At 43.0% G+C, this 13,718-nt stretch overlaps 1 protein-coding gene across 2 annotated transcripts in view; it reads left to right on the top strand.

The window, feature by feature from the left end:
• The window catches only part of ARSJ (arylsulfatase family member J), a 332,453-nt gene extending 319,022 nt beyond the window's left edge, over window positions 1–13,431 (top strand). For both annotated transcript variants that reach the window (XM_078676759.1, XM_078676758.1), the window contains exon 2: window positions 10,878–13,431. In XM_078676759.1, the coding sequence (XP_078532885.1) occupies window positions 10,878–12,309 (1,432 nt within the window). In that variant the 3' untranslated portion in view covers window positions 12,310–13,431. The remainder of the gene's footprint in view (window positions 1–10,877) is intronic.
• The last annotated feature ends 287 nt before the right edge of the window (window positions 13,432–13,718 follow it).

The following is a 13,718-nucleotide window of genomic DNA, read 5'->3' as shown; positions in this document are numbered from 1 at the left end:
GACTCCGCAGAGCTAGGAAAACATCACAACAGAAGAGTTGGCAGAAGTCCTCACCTGACTCCAATCAGGGACGACACTGGGCCCCGGCGAGTTCCCTCAAACACTCAATAAAAAATATCATACCCAACTCATTGACCCATTGACTAGATCCACCTTTCGGCTCTGTACTCAGGAACAGTGCCACCTGACCTCTGCCTGGCGGAGATAGTGAAAAGAACAAATGATGGACGGAATGCTGAACAAATCAAACATTCACCCCCAGCCACAGATCTCAGATTAATCCCTAATTTTTTTGCTCACAATGCCACCCCAGTTTGGAACCAGCCATATGCAAATTTGTCTTGACCCTGCTTCCCTTCCCAATGGAACAATCCAGCCCAAACTGCCAGCTAAGGTCCTCCCTGTACTGGAAACAAGCATCCTGGGACCGGTTTCGTGGTATCACCCCTCATCAGCCAGGCTAGCTCGAACTATGGCACAGTGAGCCGGGACCCAAGTATGAGCATACCCAGTGGATTTAGCGTGAGAAAGCATGGTGAGCAAAAGAACGATAGATTTAACCCAGGTCTCTTGACTGGGGGTGAATGTTTGATTTGTTCTGCGTTCCGTTAATCATTTCTTGTCTTTTACTTTCTCGTCCTAAGTGTGCCAGGGACATTTATTTACTCTTTTTTGAAACACGTGGGTTCAGGCTACCTGTCAGTGATTTTACAATTCTCATTTCTTGAACACTTTGTTCCTTCTTCAAAAGTTCCAAGAGTTGCTATAAATTAGGATGCTGTTTGCCAATTGCTTTATTGAAGGAATTGTGCCATCCATCTATGGCATTGTTAGCTTTTGCACCTCCCTCTCAACTGGATTTGTAGCAGTTCCAGAATTTAATTGCAAATTTTTGCTTCCTCGGGTCACCCGACCTGCTTAGAGGCCAATTCAGATGTCCTCAAAGTAATTTAGTATGGGTGCCAATTTTTCATAATTTTGGGCAAAGTAATCAGATTCAGAAATTGCAGTGTAAAATTATTTTACGCCTGACCCATTGGGTTGTCTAACTATACTCTCACGGAAGTATGAACACCACCATCTGTTTCATGGTAAGGCTGCCTAGCCCCCCAGCTTTCCGCACGCACTTCCTTCACCCGACCTCGCTTCAGTGCACTCACCTTAAAATTCACTTCGCCTCCATCTTTTAAACCGGCCACATTTTTTCGCCACCGGTAACCCGACTTCAAGTACTCACCTGGTTGCCCAGGAATTAACTATACTCCGTCCTTCCTCTCTCAACCGGCATAATTTTCGCAACCGGTATCATCCGTTTGAACCACACGCTCAGAAATGCATTATCCACATTCCCTTGATAATTCACAAGTAATCACCAAGTCTCACAAAGCACCACTATAAATATAACTCCAAGTAGCACTTCCTTCTAGATTCCTCTCTGCACAAGTCAGCTGTATCTAGGAGCGCATTCCTTCTAGGGTGCCATACCAACTTACCATTAGTTACCGAGCTATATTTTCACCTATTCAAGTGTTGTTCGCATGAGGTTCGTCTGAAATCACTTAAGCACTTGATCCTTGCACTAGCTGTTGACATGCTGAAATCAAACTATTACAGTGATTCTGACGGGTCGCTGTTTCCCTTTTCTCCCTGTTCTTTATCCAAACAGGCTTCAATGTTAAACACCAGGCAATTGTAGAAATATTAGTCCTGATGATGATCCCCTTATTCTAGGAGCTTGGGATCGAAACGTCGACATTTCAAAACAGTACCACAAACTGTCCATTGTGTGTAATTATTGTGGATACTGTTTGGTAGAGCTTGCTTGACTATACATTTAAGTGCAAGCCACCATAGCTCTGAAGGTATTGCCTGTTATTTTGTTTGTTTACACTGTTTTTTCTCCTTATTCCCTCACTTCCTTCCTAATGTTGGGTACAGGACTGTGCCCCGCTGTAAATGACTATGCGTACATTCTTGTTTCTATTTAAACATTGTTCAAATAAAAATCCATGTCCGGCTGGGCATTGAAAAATATATATATAGCACCCATCAAGGTCTATATGAATTTTTCTTAAAATCCCTTGTTTGCTCAGGACCATTGTTCGCTGAAATAATAATTGATACGCGTGGTCCGCAGCTACTCTTCGGGATCCCTTGTTTGTAAATTATAACGTCAGGAGCAGCAGCAGCTGGTGTAGGTAAATGCGGAGGGTAGGGGTGAGGCGCTGTGGGGAAATGTCGACAGACAATTGAATAGGATTTATTTATGTAATTTACCCTAATTTATTGACATCCCTCCGCACCGCCCAACCCTACCGCCTCACCACGCTTACCTGCACCGGCCGCTGCTAGTTAGGAGGCACAAACATTAGCACAATTATTTTCCGTAATCAAACTGAAGTTTACTATTTGTGAAGCAATACTCAGCTAAGGATGTTTTTTGCATTTTACGCCAAAACGTCTGGGAAAAGTGAAAATAAGTCCTTGAATTTGGTTACCTTATTTATCATTGATAATTCAAAATCAATTATTTATTTTCTCTGGACTTTTACTCATTGTTTTAGCTTTTACCACTGATAAAAATTCCATATAGGTTCAGGGTTGCTCAACAGGTAGTAAACTATTTACCAAAGGCACAGTGGTCTTATTGCTAGCGTGAATTGTGTAAATTTGGGTGAACAGATGGGTCATGGATTTAAGGGTCCCATCCATCATCCAAATTTCAGAATTCTCAAGAGTTATCAGGTTTGTGTCATGCTACAAATTAGTAGTCTTTTTTAGGGTTTTGGTTGTCATGGAGAAGGTCACTAAAAGTTAAAGTAAGTTTAGGGGCTAGGTTAATATCAGAGTATGTATGAGGGGCAATATGTTGTAGATTACTTGCCTGTTTTCTTCTTTGTACCTGTTAAACCTGGCACCATTGGCGTGGGTCTCCCTTCCATTTTTGCTGCTTGCCTCATGTATTTTTGCTGGTATTAGATGCTTTGGGCACTGTGCCACTGCTATTCAGTGCCACAGTGCAAGTGCTCCCTACTGTAAATTGATGTATGGATTAGTGATTCCATGTTTGGCTATTTGGTTTACTTGTCAGACCCTAGTCTGGTGCACTAAGTGTGCCAGGGCATGTAATCTAAATGCTGCTGGTGGGCCTGCAGCACTGTTAGTGCCACCCACAAAAGCAGCCTTGTAAAATGTGTCTAAGGTCTGCCATTGCAGAGCCTGCGTGCAGTCTGGTACTGCCATGCTGAATGGGCAAGTGCACCCACTTCCCATTCCCTAAACCTTCCCTTTTCTTCATATCAGTCACCCCTATGGTAGGCCCAAGGGCAGGGTGCTTTGTAAGTATAAGGTAGGACAAGCCCTGATGTGTGTGGCATGTGAATTACAGCCATTTTCGTTTTCCACTATTGCAAGGCTACCTGTTCTCCATAGGCCAGAATGGGTTGTTAGAATTGTTACACTTTATAATCCTAACTGTCTCAGAGAACATTGTAGAAATTCAGGTTTCGTATGCCTGAACTCAGAATAATAAAATACATCTTTTAGTAAAGTTTATTTTAATATTCTGTGTTTGCAAATACTACTTTTAGAAAGTAGGTATTTGCTTGTCTAACCATTCAAACCTGCCTCTGCTAGTTTATGTATTCCTATGTCTGGTTTTGTGAGTGACAGGGCTGGGGAATTCCAGGAGACAGGCTGAGTCACCCAGTGGTGAATAGAGAGATCTGCATCCAGATGGGAGGGAGGTGTGCACCTGAACTCTGAATAGGGCTGTGCCTGCCTTCCACAATGCTGGCTCCACCCCCTGGGGAGCGGCGGATGTCTCTGCCCTGCACACTGAAAGAAGAGAAGGAGTCCTGTAAACAAAGTGCTCCAGGACTGTACTTGCCTTCCACAATGCTGGCTCCACCTCCTGTGGGGCGTCTGATGCGCATGCCCTGCACTGTGCAAGGAAAGGAGAAGTCTGGTAAACAGAGTGCTTCAGAACTGGTTTGGACTGGGCAAAGGCCCCTCTCCCCTCAGAGAACAAAGGATTTCTGGGTATAAATATTGGGACCCTGATCCCATGAAATTAGATCACTTTGGACTACAAAGAAGAAACCTTTACTGAGGAGAGGAACCCGAAGAAACTGAGGAGAGACTATTCCCAAGCTGAAGTGCTGCTTGGGAGATTGGCCTGCAGTGGTTGCCTTACTGCCAAAGGAAGGAGAAAGGAACTTTGTGTACTTTGCTTTCAACTTGTAAAGGATCTCCAAGGGCTTGGAAAAGAGCTTGCCTCCTGCTGAAGTCTCAGGGACAACAGACTTCACCCCCCCAGCTCCCCAGAGTTCTTTGGAAGTGCCTGCTGCTGTTTTGGGCCTTCTGAGGAACTGCATGTCGCAAGGAGCTGGAAGCGCGACTCAACGAGAAGAAGCGCGTCGCCGTCGCTGTGCCTGCGTCACAACTCCGGAGAAAGGAGGGTGTCACTGCTTGAACTGTTGCACTGCACCGTATCAGGAGAAGAATCTCGCAATGAGGTCGGAGCGTGTCGCCGTCGCTGTGCCTGCCGTTGCAACTCCGGAGAAAGGAGGGTGTCGCTGCTGGAACTGTCGCACTGCACCGCATCAGGAGAAGAATCTCGCAACGAGGTCGGAGCGTGTCGCCGTCGCTGTGCCTGCCGTCGCAACTCCGGAGAAGGAGGGTGTCGCCGCTGGAACTGTCGCACTGCACCGCATTGATCAAGAGCACCTCGCATCCCCGAGAAGCGTGCCGCCGTCAGAGCTGCTGCCGTCGCATCTTGGATGTCGCCGCTGTAGTTGCCGCATCGAGCGGAAGCTTCACGCATTGTGGAGAAGAGCGTCGCCGCTGGAGCTGTTGCCGTCGCATCGTAAGGGTGTCACCGCTGCAGTCCACGCATCGAACTGAGAGCTTCTCGCATCCCCGAGAAGCTTGCCGCATCTGGAAGATCTTCATGTCTTTATTTCTTTGCACCTGACTTTGCCGCATTTCCCATCGCTGCGACATTGCTTGTCGTGGAAGCTCAACACAACTTAAGGTACATTGACGCAGAGTGTCGCATCTAAGAACTGAACTGAACCAAGCTTAATCTACCATCTTAAAGTAATCATAGTGTGTATTTTTGTTGTTTATGGTCTTGTGGTAACTCTATATAAAGTCTACTTATTTTTGATAAAAAAACCTGTGTGGTGTCCATTTGTAGTGTTGTCACTGTGTTACTGTCTGTGGTCACAACTGCTTAACTTACAACGACTCTGAAATAAACCTTGACTACTCGCGCCACGCAACCTAGAGGGTGAGCAGGGGTTATTTTAGGTGTGTAATCCCCTTTCCCTGACTAGAGGAGAGGGTCCCTGTTTGTCACAAGTACCTACCTGTGCCAAACAGAGACCCCCAAATCTAACAGCACCATTCTATGGAGGCTGGGAATGGATGGCATACTGCTAGCAACATGCATGGGAATAGTTTGTGATGCCCCCCACAAAACTGAGCCACATGGATCATTGGAGGTGGATGCCAGCATTAATTTATGTGCTGCACATGTTCTCTAAACTATCATCAATGCAGAGGCAGAGTGGTTATATTCTGTTGTACTAAGGGCAATGTGCTCCAGGGTAAATGCTCTGCCTGTGCAGTGGGATGAGTGATAATACACACGCCTCCAATAATTACTGGCCTCAGTTATCTTCTCCTTACAGTAAAGATAGCCATTATACTTTAAAAGCTGGTTTCCACATGTAGATTTGACATACAAAGCTTGGCAGGAAGATGCCATTTTGTTCAGTTCTGTGGAAACAAAATGAAAAAAGAAAAGGCATATTCATTACAAAATGTCATTTTGTTATCTTTTTCCTCTTGATAGGGTGGAGAAATGAACAAGCTATTACTTTCAGCAAGAGGTGAAAAAGAGTTAAAGGGAATTTTCTTTTGAAAGACAATGTATTAACAATTTCAAAACTACAATATGCCTTGAGGGAGGAAAATACTGTTAGCGTGTTGCTCAATAAATTTGACTTAAATCTTATGTTTACATTAATATTGTCTTGGATGAAGTTGTTTTTTGGTTGATTATTGAACTTGGGTATGTGGTTTCTCGAAGCAAGATTAAAGACATATGTTTGACCTTTCTCAACTTGGTTGTGGTCCTCCTGTTACAAATATAACACAATTATACCAGAAGATTATTTACTGTTTTGTTTGTGAATATATTAATAAACCAGAGTACATCCAAACCCTGACTGATAATTAGTACCTGGCAAAGTGAGAATACTAAATTTGACCCCCAGTCACTGTCCAGCACCTGCCCTATGGAATGCTCTCAGCAGAGTGGGAATAGTAAATTAGACCCCCAGCTACTGTCCAGCACCTGCCCTGAGGGTTGCAGCCCAGAGATTTGGGAATAGTAAATTAGCGACCTAGCCACTGGCCAGCACATGCCCTGAGGGACACCCTCATCAATGTGAGAATATTAAACTAGCCCCCCAGCCACTGTCCAACACCTGCCCTGAGATATGTCCCCATAGGAGTGAGAATAGTAAATTTGACCCCCAGTCAACGTCCAGCACCTACCCTGAGGGACGTCCCCAGCAGTATGGGACCAGTAAATGTGACCCCCAGCCTCTGTCCAGCACCTGCCCTGAGGGAAACCCCCAGTGGAGTGGGAATTGTAAAGTTGACCCCCAGCCACTGTCCAGCACCTGCCCTGAGGGATGCCCCCAGTAGAGTGGGAATAGTAAATTAGCCCCCAGCCACTGTCCAGCACCTGCCCTGAGGGATGCACCCAGCGGAGTGGGAATAGTAAAATAGCCCCCCAGCCACTGTCCAGCACCTATCCTGCGGGATGCCCTCTGTGGAGTGAGAATAGTAAATTTGACCTCAGCCGCTGTCCAGCACTTGCCCTGAGGGATGCCTCATGTGGAGTCAGAATAGTAAACTACTCTCCAGCAGCCAGAGCCCATGCAGGTAAGAGCGGTGGTGTGGTGGGGCCTGGTGGGGGAGGATTTTGACGGATGATGATGAGGGAAAATTAAATACATTATATATTTTCCCTCATCATTATCTGTCTAAATCTCCCACCAGGCCCTACCATTCTTACCTGCATGGGCTGGGGCTGCCCAAGGCTGGCCCTCCAGCACCTGCCCTGATGGATGCCCCCAGTGGAGTGGGAATAGTAAATTTTACACCCAGCCACTGTCTAGCACCTGCCCTGAGTGATGCCCCCAGCGGAGTGGGAATAATACATTTTCCCCACATCCACTGTCCAGCATCTACCCTGAGGGATACCTCCAGCAGAGTGGGAATAGAAAATTACCCCACCCCCGCCACTGTCCACTCCCTGATCTGAGTGATTGTCCCAAAATGGGTTAATGTTTTTTTTTACTCAATTCCTATCCAGAACCAGTGAAATGTACTTATTTTTTTAACATTCATGTGTTGGATTGTTTATTTTACTTGTATATTATAACAACGTTATACTTACAATGAGAAGACAAGCTTTTTCTGTGATAAGAAGGAGTATGGTTTGACTGGAATGCAAATGCCACAACAGGTTCCCTGTACTGTGGGAAAAAACAACATATGTCGTTTTTTAGAAAATATATGTAACATATACTGTGGCTACTTCACAATCATCAAAATACAGGAACCTGCTCTAAAGTATGGAAATTGAACAACTATATTGTTATGTAAAACGGCCCGCAATAGTTATTTTATTTTTTTAAATAAAGCTGCCCCCAGCATTGTCCAGTAGCTGAGCTGAGAGACTACTGAAGAGGAGTTGTATTTCACCAATATTCTCCTTGTCACTCTGTAAGATCAACCTAAGGGATGTCCTCAGTACATTTGTTTTGGGTATATAGTCTATTCTTAGTACACATATTTTAAATTGGTTCATCACTTTAGAGGTGCATTTTTTTAATACATTTTCCCCTCATAACATTCTGAAGAACATGTTCCAAGAGGGCATTGTTCTTTTTTTAACCAAATTGTTAATTGTTTAAACATTTATTTGAACCTTTATTTTACCAGACCAAAGAAAAACATTCTTACTTTAGCAGTAATTCATTCCTTGTACATTAATACAGTTAGCTGTGAAACTGGCAAATTTTCTGAAGCATATTAAAAATATCTTATAAATATATATATTTTTTTATTTCTAAGCTTATAATAGAACAGTAGGTCTAAATGCAGTACTTGCTTTGGTCACTGAGTGGCACTGTCTCGAGCTACAACAGTTATTGACAGTGCAGGTGTCGGACTAGTCTGGTGGTGCTCAGTGTCACAGAGCAACTGACTACAAATTGATGGTCAGCAACATTTAGCTGTTTATGCTTTGGTGCATATTTTTAAAAAAGAAAATTTGTTTTGGAATGTGTTTTTTAAAAGGATATCATACGTTACAGAACAAACATTTTTTTAAAGCAATATAACTTTGTGCTTTTCGTTACAGCGTGAAAACATGTAGCCATTTTGATTTGGGGAATGTTCTCTAAAGTGACGAAGAAATTAAGGTAGAACTACTTGTCCATTCTTTTACTGCATACACGCTTAGGCATGACAGTTACAGGCAGTCTGTGGTAAAGACAGTTTTGTTATAACGCCTTCATTACAAAAGCCTTCGGCATTCTGGCTTTTGTAGTAGAGTCATACATCCATTATAAAAGGCACTACGCTTAAATCCGTTGCTGATCTCCAAGTGGAGTATGACATGCACAAGAGCCAATTTTTTAGATATCTTCAACTCCTGCACACACTTACTCAAAACAAATTTTCTCTACCCAAGCTGCAGACTACAGTCCCATCAAGGCCAATATCCTTCTGGAGGACCTCATCACCCATAAGATCTCGAAGGTCTACTGTAACCTTGTGATCAACTCCAATGACACCTTCCACAACCTCAGAGCAGCATGGGATGTAGATGTAGATCTGGGCCACTAACAGGTGATGACTGGAGAGAAGCACTTGTATCCCTCAGGGAGACGGCAATAGCATTACAATTTCAATTGATTTAACTTAAATACTTACATCGAGTATACTTTACATGGAACAGCCATGGAAAATGGGAGTGATAGCTTCTCCAACAGGTCTGAGATGTGGGATGCTTGTGGGAACCTTTCTTCATTCGATGTGGGACTGCAATGCATTGAGGCCCTCCTGGGAGGGAGTGCTCACCTTCTTGGGTAAGATATTTGGATGGATCCTGCCTAGGGACCCCAAATATACCCTACTCCGTGGATTGTATGTCAATACAACGCAGGCTTTTACCCCGCATGCCATTACAACGCGGGGATTACAACGAAAGTCGTTACAACGACTTTCGCTGGAGGGCGCTGGATAGTGGAATAGTTTAATTTTCTATTCCAACTCCAGCCCACGTTGACAGTAGGGAAGGTGTTGGATAGAAAATTAAACTATTCCCTATCCAACAGCGCCCTCCAGCGAAAGTCGTTGTAACGACTTTCGTTGTAATCCCCGCGTTGTAATGGCAGTGCGGGGTAATCTCTGCGTTGTTATGGCTGTTCTCCACTCCATGTCACTATAGACACAGACAGTGATAGATACTAAGTGGTCATCATGTGGCTGAGCTTAGCAGTTTCCAAAAGAGGTATCACCAAAGTGTGGAAAGACGAGGATACTCCACACATAGAGATGGAAGGCGAGTATAAACAGATGTATGAGCCTGGAAATCCTTATCTATCTACATCGCTAGAGGCTGTCCACAGAAGCACCACAAAATATGGGCTGCTAGGGCCCAGTATAAGGAGTTCATCTGACACAACAGGAAGTCAGACCCCTTCCCTAAAGGACAAAAAAAGTACATTTGGGATGTGCAGACTTCACGGTATGGAGGATGGGTATGGGACGGACGTGGGGGTATCAATGAATGATTGTCTATACCTATTATTGGATCATGGAGGAAGGCAGGGAGATCGAGGGTTTACACTGACAGATATGTCTATGTCTGTGCTAACCTTAATAAAATGTGTTATGTAAAATGCTTTTCTTTATTTTTCATTAGCACTATAAGAGCCTGATTACAAATATAGGTGCTATTTATCGCACCTGGTAAATAATAATGCCAAAGGGGTCGTTATTTACCAGGTGTGAGAAATAACACCTATTATGATTTTCTGGGGAATAACATGCAGATTTTGCTGTTTAACGCACCAATGGTATGGAAACTACCATACATTTTTCCTTGTTAAACCTGACGGAATTTAACAATTGTTCAGGTATTTAACGCATCCAATAACTGTCATGTGTTAAATACCTTCAAACTCATAAATCCGACCCATGCATAAAAAGGGGTTCACGCATGGGTCGGAATTTAATGAGCAGCTTGGAACACGAGCCTAAGTAGATTCAACAAGGCACATCAAAAGAGAGAAAATAAGAGCAAGTTGATAAAAGAGAGAAAATAAGAGCTAGAAGCTATCTTTTTAGAGACAAAGTTCTGCTTTTACAGTGTTTATTCTCACACACCGGAAAGGATTCATTAGTAGATACTTGCATCAAGGATGGACCTGCGAGGGTGAACTTGTTCGGTGTGGGCTGATTAATGGTCTAAGAATTGTTATTGTAGAAGTGGTTTTTTCAAGCAGCTCTGAAATGGTGTAAACCATCCATTTTATTTTATTTTTGTTTAGAGAATATTAATATCTTGAAAATGAGGTCAGCACTGTGAATTACTTAAAATAGTTCAGAGTTAGACCTCACGTCTGTCAAATACAAGCTTTGAAACTACTGGCAGACATTCAATAAAAAGGCGTAACCATGTTATATAAATATGTATCTATATAATGCATGCCAATGAACATGTCTTGCATGGTAAGCTGTACTCTTGACTTTTTGTTCAATATTGCTTGTTCTTCTCTTTTCAGATACCAAATCCACACTGGCCTTCAGCATTCCATCATAAGGCCCTCTCAGCCCAACTGCCTGCCTTTGGATAATGTAACCCTACCACAGAAGCTGAAAGAGGTCGGCTATTCAACGCACATGGTTGGAAAGTGGCACTTAGGCTTTTATCGGAAAGAATGCATGCCAACACAGAGAGGATTTGATACTTTTTTTGGCTCACTGTTGGGGAATGGAGATTACTACACGCATTATAAATGTGACAGCCCTGGCATATGTGGATATGACTTGTACGAGAATGACAAAGCAGCGTGGAATCATGACAACGGTGTATACTCAACCCAAATGTACACACAAAGAGTGAAACACATCTTAGCCACTCATAGTCCAAAGAAGCCCTTATTCCTATATGTAGCTTACCAAGCAGTTCATTCACCTCTGCAAGCACCGGGAAAGTATTTGGAAAAATACAGATCAATCACCAACATAAATAGAAGGAGGTATGCTGCTATGTTGTCATGCCTGGACGAAGCAATCAACAATATCACTATCGCCTTGAAAAGATATGGCTACTATAACAATAGCATTATTATTTATTCATCAGATAATGGGGGGCAACCACTGGCTGGAGGCAGCAACTGGCCTTTAAGAGGAAGCAAAGGAACCTACTGGGAGGGAGGCATCCGTGCAGTTGGATTTGTCCATAGCCCGCTTCTAACAAATCCAGGTTCAGTATGTAAGGAGTTGGTGCATATCACCGACTGGTTCCCAACTTTGGTCACTTTGGCTGAGGGGAAGATCGATGAAGATATCCAATTAGATGGCTACGACATATGGGAGACTATAAGTGAAGGCAGACGGTCCGCTAGAGTGGATATCCTTCACAATATTGATCCCATTTACCTCAGGGCTAGAAATGGTTCTTGGACAGCAGGTTTTGGTATATGGAACACAGCAATTCAGTCAGCGATTAGGGTAAATCACTGGAAACTTCTCACAGGTAATCCTGGCAACAGTGACTGGGTGCCACCTCAGAGTTTTAGCAATGTTGGTCTGAGCCGCCGGAATAGTGAGCGCATTTCTTGGACAAATGGACAAACGGTGTGGCTTTTTAACATCACAGCTGACCCATATGAGCGAGTGGATCTTTCGCGTACCTATCCAGATGTGGTGAAGCAGCTTCTGCGGAGACTTTCTCAATTCAATAAAACAGCTGTCCCAGTTAGATACCCACCCAAAGACCCCAGAAGTAACCCTCATTTAAATGGAGGAGTGTGGGGACCATGGTATAAAGATGTGGACAAAAAAAAGAAGCAAAGTACGTGTATGGTGGTGGGGAAAAAAAAGAAAAAGAAAATTGAGAGCAAGATAAATCTAACACATGGAAAATCCATAGGTTGCCACGCACGTCTTGTTGGTGGACAGACCCACAATTCCGCATCTGATGTCTCATGATAAATGATTGTCTAAGATATGTCTTTTTGATGTCCAAATTACCCACTGGCAAATTGGTTGGCTGGGATGAATTGCTTGTTTTTGAATATCTCACAATTGAAGTACTGTGACGTGTCCTAAACTTGATGTAGATCTTGAACTATAACCGTAAATGTGTAACGGTGCTACCAAATAACGTTATTTTGGGAATTTTCAAAATATATAGTACCAAACGTTGACAGCATTACCTGAGATGTTCTCAAAGGGTCTTCTAATGTTTCAAAAAGCGATAGTGCTGGTTTCACCACAACATGCTGTACGATACATTTTCATTTAAAAGTAACACAATATTACAATACATGTAAAGAGGAAACTGAAGCTATGTTAGGCAAGAAGAAACAGACTTCATTGAAGTATGCCATATTCATTCAGTTTAGGAGCAAAGGACACATTTCCAAAATGAAATTCAGCCAGAAAAGTAGGCAAGAAATGTTATATAAAGAAGGCTGCTTTTTTATCTTTAGTTTTTTCAATGTTGGTAATATTTGTATGTGGGGCTTCTCCTCACTTGGTAGCGTGAAGCCTATTTTACAATCAAGTGGAAACATGTTATTACACAGAGATATGAACATGAGACCCCCAGCACGTGCCTGGGATTATTTTCTGACGGATGCGGCAGAGTGCCGCCCTTTAAACACGCTGCCAAAGTGAATGTTACATTTAAACACTTTAATAGAACATGACACCCTCCTGCCTAAAGTAAATAGTTTATAGTACCGAGCTCGTGGTTTCATATGGAAACTGTTAGAGGCGCTTGGTATAGATGACTTTAATTTTCTGTTTCACCTCCCATGGAGAACTTTATGTGTGCATTCCAGACAGGCTAACGTACTGTACATTTTAAGATTGATCTAAAATATTATGCCAAAGAAGAAAAAAGGGAATCGGGTACATCTGTTCGTTGGTGTTGCACATTGTCTTTAATGATTTTGAATGTACTGAGATGGGTATATTTCACTCAGTGGTCTTTTGGAATAATGCAATACAGAGATTGTGAAATGTCCAGGAGTCATGAGTGCAAATAAAACTGCCCTAAGCTGTTTTTAATTTATTTATCTATTAAAATGTTTTATTTTTATGGCATTCAAACTTTGTGTCAATGGTATTCTTGCTGTCATCAATTATATGTAGTTTAGATGTGCTGGCAGAAGAACACATACCTTTCTCCTCCCTCTCAGTTTCTAACAAGCTGACCCCACCACATGCCAGTTGATCAATATCCCAAACCTCTGAGCACTAATTAAATTCACTAATTCTGCCCTCTAACGCTTCTTTTTTTATTTGTGTACTGCTTGTGCCTGCCTGACTCACTTTCCATCTTTTCTGCAGTAACTAAAAACTGAGGGGCCCGATTCACAAAGGGCCTCTGC

The sequence above is a fragment of the Lissotriton helveticus genome, chromosome 2_1 (assembly GCF_964261635.1).
Source record: "Lissotriton helveticus chromosome 2_1, aLisHel1.1, whole genome shotgun sequence".
In the NCBI taxonomy this organism is placed as follows: Eukaryota; Metazoa; Chordata; class Amphibia; order Caudata; family Salamandridae; genus Lissotriton; species Lissotriton helveticus.
The sequence above is the reverse complement of the archived record's forward strand: the minus strand, read 5'-3'. Positions and strand labels throughout refer to the sequence as shown.